Genomic DNA, 24,739 nt, shown 5'->3' with positions numbered 1-24,739 from the left:
AGCACAGTGTTTTCCAGTTCCATCCACTTCCCTGTAAATGACACAGTTTTCTGTTGCGTATATATTTGATGGCTTTGTAATCCGTTCGTCTGTTGATGGACATCTTGGCTGGTTCTGTAGTTTGGCAATGGTGAACTGTGCATCTACGAGCATAGATACGCATGCATGAGTTTGGTAATCTGGTTTCCATTCCTCTGTAGAGATACCCAGGAGTAGTTTTGCTGTGTCCATACGGTAGGTTAATTCCTATTCTTCTGAAGACCCTCCACACTGTTTTCCAAAGTGGTTGCACAAATTTAAAATCTCATCAACAGTGTATTAGAGTTCCCGCTTCTCCACACCCTCACTAGCATTTATTATTATTTGTGTTTTAATGATTGCCATTCTAATTGGAGTTAGGTGGAATCTCAGGATAGCTTTGATTTGCATCTCTCTGATTGCTAATGATGTTGAACATTTTTCATACATTTATCGGCCAATTAAATTTCTTTTGTGAGGTGTCTGATTAGTTCATTGCCCATTTGTTGATTGGGTTGTTTGTTTTCTTAGCAGTGAGTTTCTTGAGTTCTCTGTATATTCTAGACATTAGTCTTCTATCAGAGGAGTAGAGGCTCATTATGGTGTCTATTTTGCATCTTAGATCTAATGGTCAGGAAATTATTATGTGAAAGAGGTCCAGATGGAATAGCAGTAACTGGCCATGGATCTTTTGGGGACTGGAGTTTGCTATAGGCCTTTCTGACCTTTGGGCTCTACAAAGTGTAGTCTATTGAGACCTCTCACTGAGGTTAAGAAGCACCAACCTTCCAAACTGTGACTCAGAGCTATCCCACTCCTGCTCTTGCTTGACTAGAATAAGCATTCTGTCATTGATATTAGGATATCACTGGAGTCGAGTGGATGAGAGAATCGTCATTTTGGGGGCGGGTAATCCTCTCTGCCTTGGTTGAGGAGCCCTTGCATTTCCTCTCTTAAATGAAAACTTACTTGTGTTTTAGATGTGGTCAAAGGTGAAAAGGTCAAGCCAGTATTTGAGGAACCTCCCAACCCCACAAATGTGGAAGTGAGCCTGCAGCAGATGAAAACCAACGACCCCAGCCTGCAAGAAGTCAACCTCAACAACATCAAGGTCTCTCTCCATGACTGCCATCAGCTGCTCAGTTAATCATGTCAGAGAATACTGCGGGCCACGGCTGGCCGCCTTCGTACCCATGTGCAGCCCTATGTAGCCACTGATTTTGAGGCCAGACATCCTATTCAAAACAGGATTTTTAATGTAAAGGATTTAAAAGAGGAGCAATTTGTAGAATTCTTTGAAGGGAATCAGGGGACTTGAGTGAAGCCTGATGTATTGGTTAAATCTGATGCTGTATTGAACACATTACAACTCAGAGGCTTTGAACAACACACATGAATGATTCCACACAGTTTGGAGTTTCAGGAATGTGAGAAAGGTAGTTGGCTCAGGGTCTGAAAAGAAGCTCTAGTGAAAATGTTATCCAGGGTCCCAGCCTGAAGGCCTCTGGAGCATGACTTCCAAAATGGCACCCTCACACGGCTGCCGGCGAGCAGCCTCAATTCCTCACCCCATGGCCCTCTCCCAAGGGAGGGCTGCCCGAGTGTCCTCGCACCGTGGCAGCCGGCTTGCCCCCAAAGGAGGTGATCCAGGAGTCCAAAAAGGAGCAAACAGGAAGCCATGAGACCTCTGTTACCTGGTCTCTGGAGTCACAGACTGCCACTTCCACGTTATTCTATGTAACAATAAGTCATGCCGCCTTCAAAGGGAGGGGAGTAGCAGACGTGGTGGTACAAACCTGCAGTCCTGATACTTGGGAGGCTGAAACAGAAGGCTCGCAGGTTTGAGGCCAGTCTCAGCATCTTAGTGAGTCTCTCAGTAATTCAGCATAACCCTGTTTCAAAATAAGAAATAAGAAGGGCCAGGCAAGGTGTTGAGCATCCTTAATCCTCGTACGTAGGAGGCCGAGACAGGAGGACCACAGGTTCAAAGCCAGCCTCAGCTAGCAAGTCTTTCAGTAACTTAGACCTTGTTTCCAAATAAAACATAAAATAGGGCTGGGGGTGTATTTGGAGGAGGAATGTTCAATCCCCAGCACTACAGACAAATCAATAAATACAAAGGACTGGAGGTGTAGCTTGGAGGTAGAATGCCCCTGGGTGCAGCTTCCAGGACTAAAAAGAAAGGGGACTGGGAAGGAAAGGGGTGTGTGTGTGTGTGTGTGTAAATAGTGCCTGAGATATTGGTCCAGTTCCTGGTATTTTAGTAATTACGCCGTATGTTATTTGCTAACATTTGCCGTCTTTTAATCCTCAGTGAGTTAAATCGCTTCTACTACACAGTCAGCTGTTGTGCAGCCAGGACGTGCTCACCACTAGCTGCACCTCACCTTACCTCCCTCCCCAGTCTTCAGTACTGAGCTAAGTGCTTTACGAGGGAGAAAACAAAGATTCAGTCATGACTCTGAAGACCTTGTATTAGGAGAAAAACATTCAACAAATAATCACAGCACAATGCAGGGAGCCTCTAAATGTTTTGGAATTGTAGGGAGAGAAATTTTTTAATGGTTCCTAGGAAAGCCAACTAAGGATGAGATATTTTACCCGGGCCTTAAAAGATGAGTAGGAATTAATTAGATAAAAGAACAAGAGGAGTTTTTAGGCAAAGAGAAAAATATATTTAAGGATGTAGAGGGGAGAGAGACAATGGTATAATTTAAAAAAATACAAGAAAGTCAGTCTTGACAAGGCTACAGAGAGTGAAAAAGAAAAAGACCCAAGTATAGTTCATGAATACTTTCTTGATTATGGAAAACAGGAGGCCGGGATATTCCACTGAGTTAGATGCCCTTGTTGGACACTAAGTGATGCTGTTGGTTCAGGATAGCTAAGTTGCTGGAGAATGGGTGACCGACTTCTTTTCAAGCGGATATCTTATATCTAGCCATGTAAACGTATATGGTATTTAAAAGCTGCAGAGTCAGGCACGGTGACACATACCCATGATTCCAGTACTTAAGGGGCTGAGACAGGAGTATGACGGGTTCAAGGCCAGTCTCAGCAACTTAGTGAGATGCTGTTTCAAAATTTAAAAAAATAAGCCAGATGTGGTGGCTCATGCCTGTAATCCCAGTACCTGGGAGGCTGAGACAGGAAGATGGTAGGTTCGTGGCCACCCCCAGCAACCTTATGCGGCCCTCTGCAACTTAGCGAGACCCTTTTGAAAGATAAAATACAGCTGAGGGTGCAGCTCAGAGGTAGAATGCCCCTGGGTTCAATCCTCGGTACCAAAAATAATTTTTTAAGTTAACAGAGGGGCTGAGGGCATAGCTCAACAGTAGAATGTATGCTTGGCATCTATCCAAGCCGTGGGATTGACCCCCAATACCAAAAAGACAAATCAAAAAAAAAGCTGTAGGTTTTTAACTTGGGGGTGGCGTGCTGTAGGGTAGCTCATGCGGCATCTCTGTCTGTCTCCTCTGTCTTAGAACATTCCAATTCCAACCCTTAAGGACTTTGCCAAGGCTCTGGAGACCAACACTCACGTGAAGAAGTTCAGCCTGGCTGCCACCCGCAGCAACGACCCTGTGGCCATTGTGAGTAAAACCCTTGGACACGGAACACACAGAGACTGCGTTCGCTTGAGAATGTTTTCATTTGTTTTTATCCATTGATAATTTCAAAATCTGGCGAGTTTAGATGTCACATACCTAAGCAGCGAAACAACCGTTACACAAGGCAGTAGGATTTCACAGCCCAGCTCTCAAGCACTTTGGATTAGCTAGAATCGTGTCAGCATTCCTCAGAGAAAGAAAGACACAAGATATGCCTGGCGTTTAGCTAAATAAATAGGGTTTGTTCTGTGCCTAATACAAACTTTCTGAACCCTTTTCTTCTACAGTAGCATTGTAATATAGTTATTGAATGTTATGACCCCAAAATCCTACAGGAACTTGGAACATTAAAAAAATTACAATTGCCAGGCATGGTGGCGCACGCTTGTAATCCCCGCGCTTGGGAGGCAGAGACAGGAGGATCGCGCAGGTTCGAAGCCAGCCGCGCTGGTTTAAGAGACCCTGTTTCCAAATAAAAAAATAAAATAGGTCTGGGAGTGTAGCCCAGAGGTAGAAGGGCTTCCAGGAACCCCAGTATCACCAAAAAAAATTAAAATATATTAATTTATTTTAGTTTTTAGAATGAATTAACATATTTGCAAGTATTGAAACAACCAAATATTGAAGCAGTTTTTGTTTGATATTCTATTAGACAGAATATGAAAAACAACAACCAAAAACCCTATCCCTGTTACTCCTTTTAGGTAATTCAGCCAAATAAGAAATCTCCTTAACCAAGTATATTACTACTGTCATAGTCAGCATTGCTATTCTTCCTATTATCTCCTTTTTTTTTTTTTTTTGTGGTACTGGGGATGGAACCCTTCTACCTCCGGGCTACACTCTCAGACCTATTTTTTATTTTATTTGGAAACCGGTATCTTAAGCCAGCGCGGTTGGCTTCAAACCTGCGCAATCCTCCTGTCTCCGCCTCCCAAGCGGGAGGATTACAAGCGTGCCCACCACACCCGGCACTCTCTCCCTTTTTTTAATACTAAAGATTGAATCCAGAGGCATTCTACCTCTGAGCTACACCTTCAGCCCTATTTCATTTTTTTATTTTCAAACAGCTAAGTTGCTGGGCCTGGCCTCAAACCTGTGATCCTCCTATCTCAAGTACTGGGATCACCGGTGTGTTTCCTCTGAACCTGGCTTAATTCCTCCTATTAATAGCTACTTTCTGGAGGAATTAATAAAGCCCAACACTGATCTCTGTGCTTTACAGGCAGCATCTCACCTAATTGTCACTGTGATACTATGAGTTGTGTCTGATTATTGGGTACCACTCTAATAAATGAGTAAGCTGAGGCTCAGAGAGGTTAAGTAAGTTACCTGTGGTACCACAGACAGGAACCGTAGAGCCAGGATTCCTCACACTGTCTTTCTGACCCCGTAGCCAGGATGCGTAGCCGTGGGGCTGTTCTGTATATACGCACAAGCCGCACTGTCACGCATTTGATAAAGTATGTATTTCCTGGGAACCTGGGGAAATCAACCAGTGGTTCTCAGCATCTACTGCTCAGCCCTTGAGTAGCCAGGCTAGAAAAAATAGAAGTCTTGCCGGGCGTGATGGCGCACGCTTGTAATCCCTGCGCTTGGGAGGCAGAGACAGGAGGATCGCGCAGGTTCGAAGCCAGCCGCGCGGGCTGGCTTAGGAGACCCTGTTTCCAAATAAAAATGTAAAAATAGGTCTGGGAGTGTAGCCCGGAGGTAGAAGGGCTTCCAGGAACCCCAGTACCACCAAAAAAAAAAAAAAAAAGAAAGAAAGAAAGAAAGAAAGAAAGAAAGAAAAAGTCTTGATAGTCTGATCTAAAGTAACATGTTTAACCTGGCATGGCTGCACATGCCTGTAATCCTCGTACTTGGGAGGCTGAGGCAGGAGAACCAGTTGTTTTGTTTTTGTTTGTCTTTGCGGTACTAGGATGTATCGGATGGTGTTGATGTTGGTTGATTGATGAGAAGTCGCCCCTCACAAGAATGACATCAGAGTCCACATGGCAGCTGGAGAGGCCGGGGAGGAGAGAGACGTCTCCACTCCTCCTGTCCCTCCAATAGCATCTTGTTTTTATTGAGGGCTATAACCAAAACATTATAAGAAATTATTAATCACAGGAAATAACAAAGCAATTATGGGGTGAGTCAGGGAGTAACACCAAAGTGGTTACAGATGAATCAGGGAAGGGAAGGACAGACAAGGAAATTGTCAGGGCCTTTGCTTATCCCTCAGGGTCCCAGTCATTGGTTCTACTTGGTCCTTGGAAACGTGTCTACGTGCAAACAATTCCCACTTGGGTAGGCAGCTTGTGCCTCCCAAGCCAGACCTAGGTGACCTCAAAGTGGGTGACTATCAGTGCTCCCAATGCTAGGGGTTAAATCCAGGGGCATTCTACCTCCGAGCTACACCCCCCAGCCCATTTTTTTTTTTTTATTCTTTATTTTGAAACGGGTCTCACTAAATTGTGGAGGGCCTCACTAAGTAGCTGATGCTGGCTGCGAACACGCGACCCATCCTCCTGTCTCAGCCTCCCAAGTCTAGATTACAAGCGTGCGCCACCACGCCTGGCTCAGGATCACAGGTTTGAGACCAGTTTCAGCAATCTAGTGAAGACCCTGAGCAACCTCAGAAAAACCCTTGCAATACAAAAATAAAAAGGGTTGGATAATAAAAAAAAATAGGTCTGGGAGTGTAGCCCGGTGGTAGAAGGGCTTCCAGGAACCCCAGTACCACCAAAATAAACAAACAAACAAACAAACAAATGACATTAGCCGGGCATGGTGGCACACGCTTGTAATCCCCGCGCTTGGGAGGCTGAGACAGGAGGAACGCACAGGTTCGATGCCAGCCTCAGCTACTTAGTGAGGCTCTCAGCAACTTAGTGAGACCCTGTTTCCAAATAAAGTATAAAAAATGGGTCTGGGAGTATAGCCCGGAGGTAGAAAAACCCCTGGGTTCCACCCCCAGTATCACCAAAAAATTAAAAAAAAAACCAGATGACATAAAAGTAATGACAGCATATCATGATATTGGCAAAGAATGAATGTCGGAAAAGTACTGTTAAATGAATGAATAACATGATGGCCAACCTCTCAGCAACAGAGACTATTTCCATAGCGACGACAGCAAATTTGAACTAAGCACTCGTGTAAAAGAGGCCTAAACTACAAAATCAGTATTTCACCAGCAGTTATTATACACCCAAATTTGTAGTTTTACAGCAATTTTGAATTTGAAACCTATCATTAAAATAGAAAAATAGCAAAGCTACATCATTGGTTAAAATGAGCAGTTAAAGGAGTGTGTGTGTGTGTGTGTGTGTGTGTACGCGCGCTCACACGTGCATGTGTGTGTGGCACTGGGGATGGAACCCTGGGGCTTTCTACCTCCAGGTTACACTCCCAGACCTATTTTCTATTTTATTTGGAAACGGGGTCTCACTAAGTAGCTGAGCCTGGCTTCGAACCTGTGCCATCCTCCTGTCTCAGCCTCCCAAGCGCTGGGATTACAAGCGTGCGCCACCACGCCCAGCTTATATGTGGCATTTTAAATTTTCTTTTTTTTCTACTTTCCTCTTTCTCTCCCTTTTTTCTTTCTTTCTTTCTTTCTTTCTTTTTTTTTTTTTTTTGCGGTACTGGGGATTGAACAAGGGCACCCTACATATGAGCTACACCTTCAGCCCTTTTAGTTTTATTTTGAAACAGGGTGTTGCTAGGAGTCTTGCTATTGTTGCTAAGGCCGGCCTTGAACCTGAGATCCTCCTGTCTCAGCCTCCCAAGTCCTGGGATTACAGGCATGGGTCACCACACCCATCTAGGAACTAATTTTAATATTTTATTTAAACTAATATACTCAAAATATCATTACAAAATTTAATTTGAAAACCAGGTATTTGGAGGCTGAGACAGGAGGATCGTGCAGGTTCGAAGCCAGCCACGCTGGCTTAAGCGACCCTGTTTCCAAAAATAAAAAAGCATAAAATAGGTCTGGGACTATTGCCCGGATGTAGAAGAGCTTCCAGGAACCCCAGTACCACCAAAAAGAAAGAAAAGGAAAGAAAAGAAAAAAAAGAATAGGGATGGGGTGTAGCTTGGAGATAGGATGCTCCTGGGTTCCATCTCTGGTACTGAAAATAAATAAATAAATAAATAAATAAATAAATAAATAGCCGGGCGTGGAGGCGCACGCTTATAACCCCCGCGCTTGGGAGGCCGAGACAGGAGGATCACGCAGGTTCGAAGCCAGCCTCAGCTACTTAGTGAGGCTCTCAGCAACTTAGCGAGACCCTGTTTCCAAATAAAATATAAATAGGTCTGGGAGTATAGCCCGGAGGTAGAGAAGCCTCTGGGTTCCACTCCCAGTACCACAATAAATAAATAAATAAATAAATATAGATTTATTTATATATATATAATATGTGTATTATATATATTTTCTGAAAATATGGGATATTGTACATTATTTTTATTTTTCAGGCAGCATCTTTGAAATCCAGTGTGCTTTTTACATTTCCAGGATGTCTCAATGAAACAAGCCATTTTTTAGGGGCTCAATGGCTACGTTTTTCTCATGACTATGATTTGGGCAGCTCAGCAAATTGTATTTTCATATAATCCTATAAAGTGCAGAAAGCAAAGCCTTCCCTTTAAAAATGTATTTCTGCCCTAATTATTTACATAACATTTAAGAAATCTCCTTTGTTTTACTAACTTTATTATCCCCAGCACATGGAATTGATGTCCAAACATTTGCTGAACTACAGTGAAGCTGGGCCTGCAGCCCAGGGCTGGATTTGGCAGGGGCTCCCTGTTTTGTTCAGTATAAATAAAGTGTTTTCTGAAGTTTCAAAGAAATTGACCTCCAGCTTGCCAGGAGGTCCGGCAACTTTTTGTAGAAGACTAATTATTCTCACATCCTGTTATCCTAAAACGAAAAGTAAATCCTGAAGCTTGGAGCATTCATAAGGAGACGCTTTCCCTCTGGTGCTCTGGTTAAGATGTGTACACTTAGCCGGGCGTGGCGGTGCACACTTGTAATTCCAGTACTTGGGAGGCTGAGTCAGGAGGATTGCGAGGTTCGAGGACAGCCTCAGCTACTTAGTGAAGCCCTCCACAACTTAGTGAGACCCTGTTTCAAAATAAAGAATAAAAAAACAGGGCGTAACTCGGAGGTAGAATGCCCATTGGGTACACTCCCTAGTCCCGCAAAATAAATAAATAAATAAATAAATAAATAAATAAATAAATAAATAATAAATAAATAAATGTACATTTATTTTTTATTTATTTATTTATTTTTTGCGGTACTGGGGATGGAACCCAGGGGCATTCTATCTCCGAGCTACGCCCCCAGCCCTATTTTTTTATTCTTTATTTTGAAACAGGGTCTCACTGAGTTGCAGAGGCCTCACTAAGTAGCTGAGGCTGTCCTCAAACCGCGATCCTCCTGTCTCAGCCTCCCAAATGCTAGGATTACAAGCCTGTGCTACCACGCCTGGCTTAGATTTAATTTTAATTAAAGGCCAAGTGCTGAATAATTTAACCCACCTCTGAACTACACCCCTACCTCTATTTTTTATTTTTATTTTGAAACAGGGTGTCACTAAGTTACAGAGGGCCTCCCTAAGTTGCTGAGGCTGGCCGTCAACCTGCCATCCTCCTGCCTCAGCCTCCCAAGTACTGGGATTACGAGCGTGCACCACCACGCCCGGCTCTACTCGACCACTTTAATTTAGGTGGTGGACCACACGGGTGATCCAGACCCTTGAGCTTTCCCTGTAGTTCAGGCTAGTGTCTGACTCCAGTGGTATGTAACCCAGGGCGATTCTGCCCTCCAGCAGACATTTGGCCGTGCCTAGAGATGTTTGGGGTTGTCATGACTGGTTGGGAGCTAGTGGAATTCGGTGCATCTCAGACCAGAGACGCTGCTGAGCATTCTGCAAAGCTCAGGACAACCTCCCACAGCAGACGGTGCTCGGCCTCAGCGCCACTCGCGCTGGGGTTGAGGAGCCTCTGCTGCCTTCACGTGGCGTTCCTTCTCTCCTTCCTCTTGGCTGTCTGTTTCACTGGAAAGCAAAACAGTTTAGCGCTTCCTAGTCCTCCTCCCTGGAACCAGTCCGATTAGCAGTTTGTGTTTCGTTCTTCTGCTTGTTGTCTTTGTGACTTAATCACGGTGGTTGCTGATCTTGGCTGGACGTTATTCATTCAGGGAGTAGTGGCCAGGCCACAGCCTCAGACTCCGATTTAATTCGTCCAGGGTGGGGCCCAGGCACGGGTACATTGTGGGGATTTTGTTTGTTTGGTTTTTGGTTTTGCAGTACTGGGGATGGAACCCAGCGACATTCTAACTCTGAGTTACACCCCCTGCCCTATTTTTTATGCTTTAATTTGAAACCGGGTCTCACTGAGTTGCGGAGGGCCTCACTAAGTAGCTGAGGCTGTCCACGAACTGTGATCCTCCTGTCTCAGCCTCCTGAGTGCTGGGATTACAAGTGTGTGCCACCACGCCCAGCTAACCTTTGATTCTTTATTATAAAAGATGAAGGTGAGCATGGTGGCACACATCTATAATCCCAGTAGTTGGAAGGCTGAGATAGGAAGGTCACAGGTTCGAGACCAGCCTCATCAACTTAGCGAGACCCTGTTTCAAAATAAAAACTAAGAAAGAGATGGGGGTATAGCTTAAAAGTAGAATGCCCCTGGGTCCCATCCCCAGTACCACATACTCACACATACACAAACAGTAAGGGCCATTTAATATTCACTTGGTTTTTTTTTTTTTTTTTGGTGGCACTGGGGTTCCTGGAAGCCCTTCTACCGCCGGTCTACACTCCCAGACCTATTTTATACATTTTTATGTGGAAACAAGGTCTCTTAAGATAGCGCGGCTGGCTTCGAACCTGCGAAACTGTGTGATCCTCCTGTCTCCGCCTCCCAAGCGCGGGGATTACAAGCGTGCGCCACCACGCCCGGCTTTCACTTGTTTTTTTTTTTTTTTTTAATCTTTTCTTTCTCTTCTACCTCCAGATTGTAGCTCTCCCCCTTATTTTCACACATTTGAGCCTTATACATTTTATCCATATAAACCACTAGATAGATAGATAATAGAAAAATAGATGATAGATGGATAGATAATAGATATGATAGATAATTGATACATAATAGATAGATAGATAGATAGACAGACAGACAGACAGACAGACAAGTTTTGTATATGGCTTGTTTCCCAAAATTAAGAATGTGTGAGTAGCATTTCCAGTTATATGACTGTATGACTATAAATCTCTTCCCAAAGGCCTTGTGATCTAGTGACTAATGCCAGCCTGATTCAGGTTTCTTTGTAATAAGTAACTTGTTTTTCTTGTTAGAAATCTCGAGATCTTGGTCCCTTTGAGTTCTGAAATTTCGCTTGGTTGTCCACGTAGGAGTCATTTCTTACCATTCTGCTGAGCATCTTTTGATTCCTTTTCAGATAGAGACTCATGACTTTCATCACTGTGCCAGTATTGGGAACAGCCTCGGAAGATTTGAGAAAGCTCTGATCATTAATACATTCCAAAAGTTGGGTGAGGGGCAAATCTGCGAAAGGACTTGGTTTCTGCCTAGAAGCAGGCAACTATTCCAATGTAAATTAACCTAGCTAAAGGTAATTAGCAAGTCTATAGGAGAGGGGAACTAGGACTTCCCCATCCTCATTCTAAAGACAGGTTTACATAGTAATTGGATAATCTAGCTAGGATGGGAGGAGGGGTCCCCTGCCACACCTTGCTGGGGGAGGAGCCTTACAGGGACGTTTACTACGTCAGAATTATGCAAACAAGATGGAGGTCATGGGTATAAAAAGTCTGGTCCACATGTCGTATCTTTGGTGGGGCATTCATTTGAACCACCCCTCCCCTGGCATGGGGCTGTAACTATCTTCTGTATTTCTATCTTTTTAATAAACTTCTTTAAATCTTCAGTAAGAGTCCGAGCTAATGTGTATTTACCCTTAGCTCAGGACAAGAACCCGCAGTTTTTCTGGGTTTTTTTCTGTTTTTCTCGTTTTTTGTTTCTTTGGGAAGTTTTCAGGAAATTATTCCCAGGTGTCTAACAAAGATCCCTGGGGACAGTATCCCAAACCGTAACCTCAACTTTGGGAAATTTTTGCATTATTTGATCATTTCTTCTTTGCTGTTGTCTTTTAGATAATTTCTTCTTTTCTATTGTCCTTTTTTTTTTTTTTAGGTACTGGGGATGGAACCCAGGGATATTCTACCTCTGAGCTAAACCCCCAGCTTGATTTTTTATTCTTTATTTTGAAGCAGGGTCTCACTTAGTTGCGGAGGGCCTCACTAAGTAGCTGAGGCTGTCTGCGAACCGTGATCCTCCTCTCTCAGCCTCTCAAGTAGGGATTACAAGTGTGCGCCACCACACCTGGCTTTCTATTGTCATGTGTGTGTGTGTGTGCGTGTGTGTGTGTGTGTGTGTGTGTGTGTGTGTGTGTGTTACTAGGGACGGAGACCAGGGGCATTCTACCTTCAAGCTACACCAACAGTCCTATTTTTTATTCTTTATTTATTTTTATTTATTTATTTATTTATTTTTGGTGGTACTGGGGTTCCTGGAAGCCCTTCTACCTCCGGGCTACACTCCCAGACCTATTTTTCATACTTTTTTATTTGGAAACAGGGTCTCATAAGCCAGCGCGCGTGGCTGGCTTCGAACCTGCACGATCCTCCTGTCTCTGCCTCCCAAGCGCAGGGATTACAAGCGTGCGCCACCACGCCCAGCCTTTTATTCTTTATTTTGAAACAGAGTCTCCCTGACTTGCAAAGGGCTAAGTAGTAGCTGAGGCTGGCCTTGAACTGTGATCCTCCTATCTTAGCCTCCCAAATGCTGGGATTACAAGCATACACCACTATGCCCGGCTAGAATTTAAACATTGGTTTTTGGCTATAGTATGTTGTCCTGTTCAGTTAGCATGCATTTTCTCTTTTATGATGTTGGTTTTCTCTATATATTTGGGAATTACTGGTTCCCATTCATCTTTGTGAATTGACAACAAGGTTGGTTTGTATAAGTAAAGATCATTTCTTCTGCAGTTGGATAGGTCTATTATGCCAGTAGACATTTCCTTGAAAAGGGAGGACTGTTTCTTTTTTTTTCCATTTGTTACTACTTAATGAGCTATATTTAGTCTGCCTTCTTGCTCAAATAAAAGTTCCCTGAGAGTAGAGATTTTTGTCTTCTCTAGTGCACAGTAAATCCTAACAGTCTGTTCTGGATGGATGGATGGATGGATGGATGGATGGATGGATGGATGAGTGCTTTGTTCACCAGGCAGGTGGGTTGACCAGCAGTCTTCTCTGTGATGTGTGTATGAGGATCTGGTAAGGCCTAGAAGGCCCCATAGTTGCTAGTTAGAAGTGCATTCTGGGAGAGGTCTGTTTCTGGCATGGCCCCCTCCCTCTTCTTCCCACACACTCCCTGCGACACTGGGTCTGGAGGTGCCTCTGTCCCTGCGTTGCTTTTATCTCAGGACATGGCACCCTCTCTAGAAGGCCCTCCAGGGACATCTGTCACTGGCTGTCTGACGGCAGCGATGTTTTTCAGGGGACCTGCAGGGAGGTCTGTGTTCTCCTCTCTGTTCATCTCTTTTATCTGTTGTCCCTCAGGCAGTTCTTTGATGAAATGCCTGAAACAGGAGTTGCCCTGGCATCTTAGGGGGGTGTGTGTGTGTGCGTGTGTGTGTGTGTGTGTGTGTGTGTGTGTGTGTGTGCAGGGGATTGAACCCAGAGACACTATCTTTGAGTGACACTTCTAGCCCTTTTTGATTTTTATTTATTTATTTATTTTTGTGGTACTGAAGATTGAACCCAGGGGCATTCTACCTCTGAGCTACATCCAGCAGCCCTTTTTATTTTATTTTATTTTTTATTTTGAAACAGAGTCTTTCTAGGTTGCTGAGGGCCTTGCTAAGTTACTAAGGCTGGTCTCAAACTTGTGATCCTCCTGTCTGAGCCTCTCAAATATTGAGAGCACAGGTATGCACCACCATGCCCAGTGCAGGCAACATTTTTTAAAAAATTAATTTACTTCTATTAGTGCATTACAGTCTCACATCCTAATGCAAATCATGTTGATAGTGACACACATGCACACAGCCCTCGGTGGGCTTTCCCCAGTGCCACCTTCCCCAGACAGGATCCTGAGATTGACATTGCTATGCTCACATATGTACATAAAGCCAATGGTGGTGATTCCTTCATAGATCAGTGTACTAAAGAGAACAAATCTGAAACCTTTAGGTAAAATATTTAAATAAGGACAGAGTTTAGTTCTATTAGTTGTATTAGCTTTCATTGTTGTGACTAAGCTATCTGAGAAAAACAAAGGGGGAAAGATTTATTTGTTTTTAATGTTGTGCCAGTTATTTTCTTTATTATGTTTTTATTGGTGCATTAGAGTTTCACATCATAACGTAAGTCACGTGAATAAGGTCAATCACCCCCCCACCTTGCCCCTTCCCAATACAGAGTACTAGATTGACACTGGTATTTTCACATTTGCACACTTAGTCGACGGTAGTAATTCTACTAGTGAGCCTCACTCTTCCTCCTCCCCTTCCCTTAGACCTCCTCCCTGGCTCCACTGTGGCTTCCCCTCCGTTATCTGGACTCCCTCTGGTATCCCAATTACTCCCCAGTCTGCCCAGATTAGAGAAAACATAGGACCCTTCACTTTCTGTGCCTGGCTGATCTCACTTAACATAATGCTCTCCAGGTCCTTCCATTACGTAATTTTGTTCTTTATTGCTGAGTAGAATTCTATTGCGTGTATATCCCATAATTTTGCAATATATTTCATGTTGGTGGACACCTGGGTTGGTCCCATGATTTGGCTACTGTGAACTGTGCTGCTGTGAACATGGGTGTGCCTGTATCACTGTAGTTCTCTGACTTCAGCCCCTTTGGAAAGATACCCAGGACTGGGATTGGAGGATCGTATGGTGGAGCCACTCCGAGTTTTCTGAGGAACCTTCACACTGATTTCCATAGTGGCTGAACTAATTTGCAGGCAACATTTTTTTAACCACTTTCTCCATGAAGCTTCCTATATTGATTAGAAAAATTCAGTAATTTCAAAATTTACAATTTCAGAAATTTCTCAAGATAATGGCCTTTTGAATTTTTTAGCTTGATACATAATAATTTTAGACTAACACATGATAATTTTATACATTTATGGGTAAAATATGATATATTGATGCATGTATACATATGTAATGGTCAAATCAGGGTAATTAGCAATCCACCACCTCAAATATTTATCGTTTCTTTCTATTGGGAACACTTGAATTCCTCGTTTCTATCTATTTTGAAATTTACAATAAATTGTTAACTATCAATTACTGTGTCCCAGAATACTGAAACTCATTTCTTCTTTTTTTTTTTTTCTCCCCGATACTACGGATGGAACCCAGGGGCATTCTACCTTCAAGCCACACCTCAGCCCTAATTTTTATTCTTTATTTTGAAACAGGGTCTCACTGAGTTGCAAAGGGCCTCACTAGGTAGCTGAGGCTGTCCACAAACCGCGATCTACCTGTCTCAGCCTCCTGAATGCTGGGATTACAAGCGTGCACCACCACACCTGGCTTTATTTCTTCTAGCTAATACAATTTTGTATGTGTTCACCAGCCTCTCTCCATGGCTCTACCCCCTCCCAAGCCTCTGGTAACCATTATTCCACTCTCTAAGCCAATGAGATCAGCTCTTTACCTTTCAGATGTAAGAACCTTCAGGTTCATCTTTCCATGCCTGGCTTATTTCACTTAACCTAATGTCTTCCAGGTTCATCTATATTGCCACAAATGATGGGGCCTCATTATTACTTATGAATAATAAATACTATTCCATTGTGGAAATATTCCATTATGGATAATAAAGAGTAAATTAATAAATGATATTGTAAATAATAAGACAATATCTTAAATATTATAAATAATAATAAATAATTTTCTCATGTGTGACTATATCACATTTACCCACTGATGAATGTTTGGTTTGAGCCTGAGTGAATAGCGCTGCAATAAATCTGAAATTGTAGATAACGCTTCATACTGGTTTCCTTTTCTTTGGATATATACTCAGTAGTGGGATTGTTAGAAACATTTCAGGCCATTGAGCATAGAGCAAAGGTTCTTTAGATTTCAAAAGCAGAGGCAACAAGAGCCAAAATGGGCAAATGGATTATATCAAACCAAAGATCCTCTGCACAGCAAAGGAAACAGTCAACACCATAAAGAGATAACCTACAGGAGGAGAGATATTTGCAAACTAGTCACGTGACAATGGATCAATATTCAGAATATATGAGAAACTCCAACAACTCAACAGCAAACAAAAACAAAAATCCATTTCAAAAATGAGCAAAGTCAGCCAGGCGTGGTGGCGCACACTTGTAATCCCAGTACTTGGGAGGCTGAGACAGGAGGACCGCACGTTCACAGCCAGACTCAGCAACTTGTGAGGCCCTCTGCAACTTTATGAGACCCTGTTTCAAAATAAAGGACTAAAAACCAGGTCTGGGAGAGAGGAGCTCAGAGGTATAATGACTCTGGGGTCAAGCCCCAGTACCACCAAAAAAAAAAAAAAAAAAAAGGGCATGGTGGCTCACACCTGTAATCCCAGCACTTGGGAGGCTGAGACAGGAGGCTCTCAGGTCTTAGAACATCCTCAGCAATGGGGTGAGATTCTCAGCAACATAGCAAGATCCTGTTCCAAAACAAAAATAAAAAGGGCTGGGGCTGTAGCTCAGAGGTAGACTGTCCCTGGGTTCAAATCTCCAGACACACACACACACACACACACACACACACACACACACACACACACAGCCTGGCATGGAGATGCATACCTATAATTTCAGTACGTGGGAGGCTGAGACGGGATCGCAGGTTTGCTGCCAGCCTCAGCAACCCCCTGAGGCCCTCCACAACTTAGCAAGACTCTATTTCAAAATAAAAAATAGGGGTGGGGGGTGTTGCTCAGAGGTAGAAGGCTTCTGAGTTCAATCCCCATTACCACAGGGCGGAAAATGAAAAAAGCATCAGAATAGACATTTCTCAAAAAAATAAAAAATAAAAAAAAGACAGGACTGGTGGACTAAACTATTTTCATTGCAACTTTATTTTTTTTTTATTTTTTTTATTTTTTGGTGGTACTGGGGTTCCTGGAAGCCCTTCTATCTCTGGACTACACTCCCAGACCTATTTTTACATTTTTATTTGGAAACAGGGTCTCCTAAGCCAGCGCGTGCGCGGCTGGCTTCGAACCTGCGCGATCCTCCTGTCTCTGCCTCCCAAGCGCGGGGATTACAAGCGTGCGCCACCACGCCCGGCTTTGCAACTTTAAATTATCTTTTTTACTTGGAGGTGAATGTACAACTTAATGTCAGTTTTCTTTAAGTGTTATAAAAATACCCGAACTCTCTTTGGGGGTGCGGTACTCATTAAATCTGTGTTTAGAAACCCTAACAGTTCTCTGTTTTCTCATACCAAGGCTTTTGCAGATATGCTGAAAGTAAACAAGACCTTGAAGAGTCTAAACGTAGAATCCAATTTCATCACTGGGACGGGGATCCTGGCTCTGGTAGAGGCCCTGAGAGAAAATGACACGCTGACAGAGATCAAGATCGACAACCAGGTAAGGCAGGACTGCAGAGCCAGCTCGCGGGGGCTCAGCGAGGGGGACGAAGAGCCGCCATTACGGACCAGGTTCCGTGTGTGGCGGGATTTGGTGTTTAGGCAGACCTGTAAGGTTTTTTTTTCAGTACTGGGATGAAACCTGGGGGCATCCTACCTCCAAGTTACACCCCCAGCCCTATTTTTTATTCTTTATTTTTTGAAACAGGGTCTCACTGAGTTGCGGAGGGCCTCACTAAGTAGCTGAGGCTGTCCGCCAACCGCGATCCTCCCGTCTCAGCCTCCCAAATGCTGGGATGACAAGCGTGCGCCACCATGCCGGACCTGCTTGTTTTATTTTAAATTGGTGCATTGTTGCCAGGCGCGGTGGCGCACACTTGTCATCCCTGCGCTTGGGAGGCTGAGACGGGAGGATCGCACAGGTTCGAAGCCAGCCTCTGCTACTTAGTGAGACCCTTTTTCCAAATAAAATATAAAATAGGTCTGGGAGTGTAGCCCGGAGGTAGAAAGCCTCTGGGTTCCACCCCTAGTACCACAAACACAAATAAATAAGTAAATAAATAAATAAATAAATAAATAAATTGGTGCATTGTAATCATACATCATGATGACGTCAGAGTGACCTCCGTGACCTTCCCACTCCGCCCCCTCCCTCTCCCGGTACGTGACGTTGAGATTGGTGTTGATGATTTAGTGTACATACCACAGGTCCCTCGAAGCGTTCCCCTCACGGAGTCTCCCCGCCACCTGCCTCCCTCCCTTGGCCCTCCCCGTCAGTCCACTAGGGCTTCTTTTCCCGTGTCTAGAGGTCCCTCCTGTATCCCAGTTTTCCCCTCGCTCCCACATATGAGGGAAAACACCTGACCTTTCACTTTCTGTGATGGGCTAAACTCACTGAGCACGATGCCTCATAGTTCCATCTATTTCTCTCCAAAGGACGTGAGTTTGTTCCTCTTTATGCCTGAGTGAATTCCATTGTGTTAATATCCCATATTTTGTAATTTGTTCATCTGTTGATGGACATCTAGGCTATTATTCCATAACTTGGTTATTATTATTATTATTATTATTATTATTATTATTACACTACTGGGGATGGAACCCAGGGGCATTCTACCTCCAAGCTCTATACCCAGCCCTATTTTTTATCCTCCGTTTTTGAAACAGGGTCTCACTGAGTTGCAAAGGGCCTCACTAAGTAGCTGTGGCTGGCCACGAACCGCGATCCTTCTGTTTCGGCCTCCTGAATGCTGGGATGACAGGCGTGCACCACCACGCCCATCTTGTGGTGTACCTTTTAGTTTCCTTTTTTCTAAACAAATCTATACTTTTTATTCTTAGAAAATCTAATCTCTCGTCTTGTACTTCAATGTGATTGATATATGACTACAATGCACCAATTTAAAAAATTAATTAATTAATAAAAAAAAGAAAATCTAATGATTGTTATGAAAAATACTCTTGTTTAATTTTAAATTCTTATATTCACATGCTCCCATAAAAAATCTACTCTTTAAAATTAATATTACATGTCTCAAAACACAACTAAAAAAAAACCCTTTCCTACCAACTTAAACAGCTTGGGGATTTCCCTGTCGCCTAATAACCTCAGTGTTTGATATTTTTCTGATCATGCGTGAGGTTCAAACCACAATAAGGCCTCTTTAGGATCTCCCAGTGAGATTCTCTGAGAGGGGCTGGCCCTTTGGTGGCAATCGTTAATTATATTTGAATATGAAGCTCAGAATAGAAAATTCAGTGATAGGTTACTGTAAGACACTTTTAGTATTTAAAAACAGTACCTCTTGAGCCAGGCATGATGCCATACACCTGTAATCCCAGAACTTGGGAGGCCAAACAGGTGGATCGCAGGTTCGAGACCAGCCTCAGCCACTTAGACCCTGTTTCAAACTGAATAAATAAATAAGCCAGGTGTGGTGGAGCACAGTTGTAATCCCAGCACTTGGGGTGTTGAGATGGTAGCATCACAGGTTCACGACAGCCTAAGCAACTTTGTGGGGCGCTCCACAATTTAGTGAGACCGTGATTCAGAATAAAAAATAAAATAGGGCTGGGTTCAATCCCAGTGCCACACACACAAAAATAGATGATAGATAGATAGATAGATAGATAGATAGATAGATAGGGCTGTGAGTGTTGCTTGGAGGTAGAATGCCCCTGAATTCAATTCCCAGCAACACACACACACACACACACACACGCATGCACACACACACACATGTACACACATGCACACACACATACACACACAGCCTGGTGTCGTCATGCACACCTGCAATACCAGTCACTCAGGAGGCTGGGGCAGGAGAATCATAAGTTTGAGGCCAGCATGGGCAACTTAATGAGACCTTGTCTCAAAATACAATTTTAAAAGACCCGGGGAAAGCTGGGTGTGGTGGTGCATGCTTGTAATCCCAGCGCTTGGGAGGCTGAGACAGGAGGATCGCACAGGTTCGAAGCCAGCCTCAGCTACTTAGTGAGGCCCTCTGCAACTTAGTGAGACCCTGTTTCAAAATAAAGGATAAAAAATGAGCCTGGGGGAGTAGCTCAGAAGTAGAATGCCCCTAGGTTCTACCGCCAGCACCACTCAAAAAAAGTTAAAATCAATTATATAAAAAAGGAAAGGGCAGGTTACAGCTTAGTACCTAGCACTTGGAGGATCTGGGTTCATTCCCTAGTACTGTAACAATCTCACCAACAACAACAACTCCTTTAACACTGGGATAGTCTGGAAGCACCAAAGACTAGTTTTGCTTTAATGTTATCACTGGAATCACCTTTTTCTTCGTAAATGGTTTGCTTAGCTTTTTCCGTTTCGGGTCCCAACAGATTGAGCTCTCTGTCTAGATTTTGCTTCTAGACAAGGAGCAGGGCTCAGATGCCTTAAGGAACCAGAACATCTCAAAAGACTTGGCTACTTTAAAATGTGAATAGACGGTTTCTGAAAGTACAGCTCAGATATGTACAGACTGTGTATGAAGCGGACTTATTTTCAGTTTTGCAGCATAGAATACTGATGGGTATATGTAAAGAATTATCCACATCAACATTAGTTTTTTGTTTGTTTATTTGTTTTGCGATACCAGGGATGGAACCCAGGCGCATTGTACCTCCGAGCTACACCCCAGCCCTATTTTTTTATCCTTTGTTTTGAAACAGGGTCTCACTGAGTTGCAGAGGGCCTCACTAAGTAGCTGAGGCTGGCCGCGAACCGCGATCCTCCTGTCTCAGCCTCCCAAATGCTGGGGTTACAAGCGTGCGCCACCACGCCCGGCTAACGTTAGTTTTTTTTTAAAACCTACTTCAGGTGGCCCTTGGATGACATCTCTTAAATGTTGAGGGCTGGGAAAGAGAACCAGTTCTTTTTTTATCCATTGCTTAGGTTTGTTGCTGTTGTTCGAAACTGTCCCTCCAAAAAATTGTGTGACACATGTTTCTTGCATAAAATGTTAAAATGAGCCGGGCGTGTTGGCGCACGCTTGTCATCCCACATCCGGGAGGCTGAGACAGGAGGATCTCGGTTCGCAGACAGCCTCAGCTACTTAGCGAGGCCCTCTGCAACTCAGTGAGACCCGGTTTCAAAATAAAGAATAAAAAATAGGGCTGGGGGTGTAGCTTGCAGGTAGAATGCCCCTGAATTCCATCCCCAGTACTACAAAATATAATAATAATAAAAATAAAAATAACAAGAGTTGGGCGTGTAGCTGGGAGGTAGAATGACCCTGGGTTCTATCCCCAGTACCACAAAAATTAAATAAATAAATAAATAAATAAATAAATAAAAATAAATCGGGCTGGGGTTTTGTTCGGAGGTAGAATGACCCTGGGTTCCATCCCAGTAACATTTTAAAAAATGCTAAAATGAGTACACTCTTGTATTTGTATTTGTTTTCAACATTGCCAAGGTGCTATGGGAAATTAAAGTTAACAGCATTAGAAAAATAAAATTCTCGAAAGCCAAAAGAAAACATTGAGGCTTCTGCTTTGCGGCATCCTCGTCCAAGCGGCCACCATCTTTCCTGGCCAGTAACTATTTCCTCTTCCTTCCCGGCCATCCCGTGTGCGCATGTGTACACCTGCCACAGCGGCAGCAGTTGGGGACCGCGGTAGAGATGGAAATCGCACAGATGCTGGAGGAGAATTCAAGGATCCTCAAGTTTGGGTACCAGTTTACCAAGCAAGGGCCACGAACAAGGGTGGCAGCTGCCATCACAAAGAATAATGACCTGGGTAAGGCAGCCACGATGCGTTCTGGGAGCGGTAGGAGGCGTGTGCTGAACCTTTCTCCAATTCACGTCCCACATCGCACAGACACCCTTCCATGGGTTTTGGGCTGACCTCATCCTTCGTCGAAGGACTAACCTTATTACGTGGTCACAGGAGCCCTTATGGCCCTCGCAGTGTTTAAATTTCAACACGGTATTTTTCTTTTTTTGCAAAAAGAGCTGTTTGAGCCGGGCGTGGTGGCGCACACTCGTAATCCCAGTACTTGGGAGGCGGAAATAGGAGGATCGCAGGTTCACGGACAGCCTCGATGTAGTCAGTCTCTCAGCAGCTTAGTGAGACTGTTTCTCTTCTGGACTTCCTCCCAGAGAAATGAGAGAGTTCTAACACTCAAGGTCCCAACTCTTGGACTTAGCCTTACTTAAATGTAAAGTTCTCCAACTTTTCTACATATTGTCGTGGTCGATTGAATGCTAAAGTGTGTGGGATTGTTATTTTGTGGATAAACATTGCTTGTCTGGAATTTAAAGAATACCCCTTGCTTCAGTTTGTCTCTAAACCTTCCTGTCTTTCTCACCCAGTTCGTAAGAAGAGAGTTGAAGGAGACCGAAGGTAGGTTTCACCAGAAGAGGTGACTCCACCACACAGACCTGTGAATGAAGACGGACACGCACTCTTCTCTTCCCCCGGGACCATTTTATCCAAGGTGGTTCATTTCCGTTCACCACACAACTAATCATTTGTTATTTTCTAGCATTACTTATTTATCTGGGACTCTCAAATATATCAAATTGTGTTACTTCCTCATGGACACCTCTGGCAACTTGCATAAGTAGAGTAACCTTGGAGAGTAACAACCTGCCAGTTGTTTTAACCACTTTCACACTGGATGTCTTGCTTCCTTTCATGAACTCTTTTTAACCACTGAAAGGGATTTATCGTATGTGTTTGTAATTGTGATTATGATAGAGGCCTACCTCTGTTTACATGCATAGCTTTGAGTTAAGCTAAACACAGCGGAAGTGTTCTGCTCAGCACATAAAAAAAAAATTAGTATTGCCAATCTTTCACTCTTTGAGGATAGACGACCAACTTAGCACAAGTTTCCCCTGAGTTCAAGGAAAATCACTAAATGCACATACCCCGGTGACTGAAGATCATGGAACCGTCTTCAGTAAAACAAGACAGCATTATGATGCTTTAGCCCAGCGCAAGAAAATAAGCATAAACTATTTATTAAGCCACAAATCTAGCTTTAAGCCAGACTCATTGGTAGCAAAATGAATTAGCTACCTTTACTAACTATTCACCATAAGTTGAATCTTTAGGAGGACTCTAGTGTATAACTACAAAGCTGTTATAAAGTTTTCCAGACAAAATAGGAAATTTTTAAATTTTAGTAAGAGAGAATTTTACGACCGTATATTCCCAAGTAGAACAATAGTAATTGCACCGTACTCAAGGTTGGCTCTTGTACAAGACTGCGTTCATCTGGCAGTTTTTAAGAGCGTGTGTTGGTTTATCTGCGGTGTCGCAAGATCACAGGACAAAACGGGAGCACTCGGGTGACTGACAGAGTCTTGTCTCCGGGGCATGATCCGTTGTCTGGATTTTTAGCATCTGCAAACGTCAGGAAAACATGTAAATGATCACTTATCCAGATGTTTGGCATCTCAGAGACAAAGCTTGTAAGAACACAGCCGAGATGAGCTTGTGGTCATGTGAATTCATCTTTTACTGTAACAGGGCAGAGGTGAGGAGTCCGGCGGTCTCAACACCGACACGCTGCTCTCCACCTGTGTCGTGTCTTGGACAGCTGTCGGTGCGTGAGACTGTAACTGGTAATACTCGGACGCTGCTGCAGGGACCTCTCCCTCTCTCCCCTCTCCCCTCCCTTCCTTGCAACTCATTTTCATTCTCTCTCTCCTTCTCTCCCCTTGCCTCTTCTTTTCCATAATTGTGAGCCTTTAAAGGTGATGCCCTCACGTTCATGACACCTAGAACTAAAGAGATTGCTGATCCTGGCAGGAGAAAAGAAATTTCCTTTAAGTATCTTTGCTCTTGTCTCTGAATTTGCTACAGAATTCTTTACGTGCTCACCTTCTGCCATACCGAGAGGAAGCCCTTTTCTCTTCTCTCTCATTCTTCTTGCCTTTATCCCTAAGAAATCTTGGACCCAATCGAGTGATCCCTACAGCCCCACAGTGTGACTTCAGACTAACACAGTAATGCAGCTTGGCAAAAGCAAGGGGGAAAAAATCAGAGTTGGATTTTAACTATTTCTTTTGTACAAACAGTTGATAGTATTAAAGCAAATAATAGTATATTATATTATAATATAGTATAATATAGTATATTATTTTTAGCTCATAAAATAGGTCACATATAAGACAGTCAATGAGACTCAATATTTATTACCAATCAAGTTTTATTATTGTTACCTATACTTTTAAAGTAGGTTGAGCTGGGTGCGGTGGCGCACGCTTATAATCCCAGCATTTGGGAGGCTGAGACAGGAGGATCGCGGTTCGCATACAGCCTCAGCTACTTAGCGAGGCCCTTTGCAACATAGTGAGACCCCGTTTCAAAATGAAGAATAAAATATAGGGCAGGGGGTGTAGCTCTGAGGTAGAATGGCCCTGGGTTCCATCCCCAGTACCGCAAAAAAAAAAAAAAAAGTAGATTGAAAGGTGATATTTCCATGAGTATTTACATATTGAAGATAATTATTACAGCATAAACATGCATTTTGGGGAACTTCTCAAATCATTTATAGCTTACAACTTCATCTCCCATCTGCCCAAAGGAGGTAATGGAAATTCTTTCATGATAAGGGGCACAATTAATTCCTACTACCCATTGTGAAGGAGTATAATGTCTCTAAAATATTCGTATATGTGTATGTTTTGCTAGCTGCTGTGTTGTGAGACTGGCGATCCCTGGACAGCTGATTGGCGTGAGCGCACGTGTCCCCAGGTGCACCTCCCTTCCCTTGTAGATTTGTACAGGTCCACAGGTGTGTAAATCTGCTCACCTGCACTTGTGGGTTCACATTACCAGCACCTCTTACCACATATGTAGAAGATGGCGTTCAGGAGATAAACTCTGGAAGTCTAGAAATCACATTAGTAGTCTGCACCCCATCTTCCCATCCGCCCAGAGTTTACAGTCATAGAAGCCCCCC

The 24,739-nt window shown here is 43.5% G+C and overlaps 1 protein-coding gene across 3 annotated transcripts in view; it reads left to right on the top strand.

The window, feature by feature from the left end:
• Positions 1 to 22,171, top strand: part of TMOD2 (tropomodulin 2) — a gene marked incomplete at both ends in the record, with an annotated part of 36,746 nt that extends 14,575 nt beyond the window's left edge. For 2 of the 3 annotated variants that reach the window (XM_080707862.1, XM_080707861.1), the window contains 5 exons: positions 999 to 1,129; positions 3,504 to 3,611; positions 17,168 to 17,311; positions 21,417 to 21,561; positions 22,137 to 22,171. In XM_080707862.1, the coding sequence (XP_080563988.1) occupies positions 999 to 1,129; positions 3,504 to 3,611; positions 17,168 to 17,311; positions 21,417 to 21,561; positions 22,137 to 22,171 (563 nt within the window). The remainder of the gene's footprint in view (positions 1 to 998; positions 1,130 to 3,503; positions 3,612 to 17,167; positions 17,312 to 21,416; positions 21,562 to 22,136) is intronic. The other variant, XM_080707863.1, reaches the window with a different exon arrangement.
• Positions 22,172 to 24,739: the final 2,568 nt, after the last annotated feature.

This window comes from Muscardinus avellanarius (genome assembly GCF_963383645.1).
Source record: "Muscardinus avellanarius genome assembly, chromosome: 12".
Lineage (NCBI taxonomy): Eukaryota > Metazoa > Chordata > Mammalia > Rodentia > Gliridae > Muscardinus > Muscardinus avellanarius.
The sequence above is the reverse complement of the archived record's forward strand: the minus strand, read 5'-3'. Positions and strand labels throughout refer to the sequence as shown.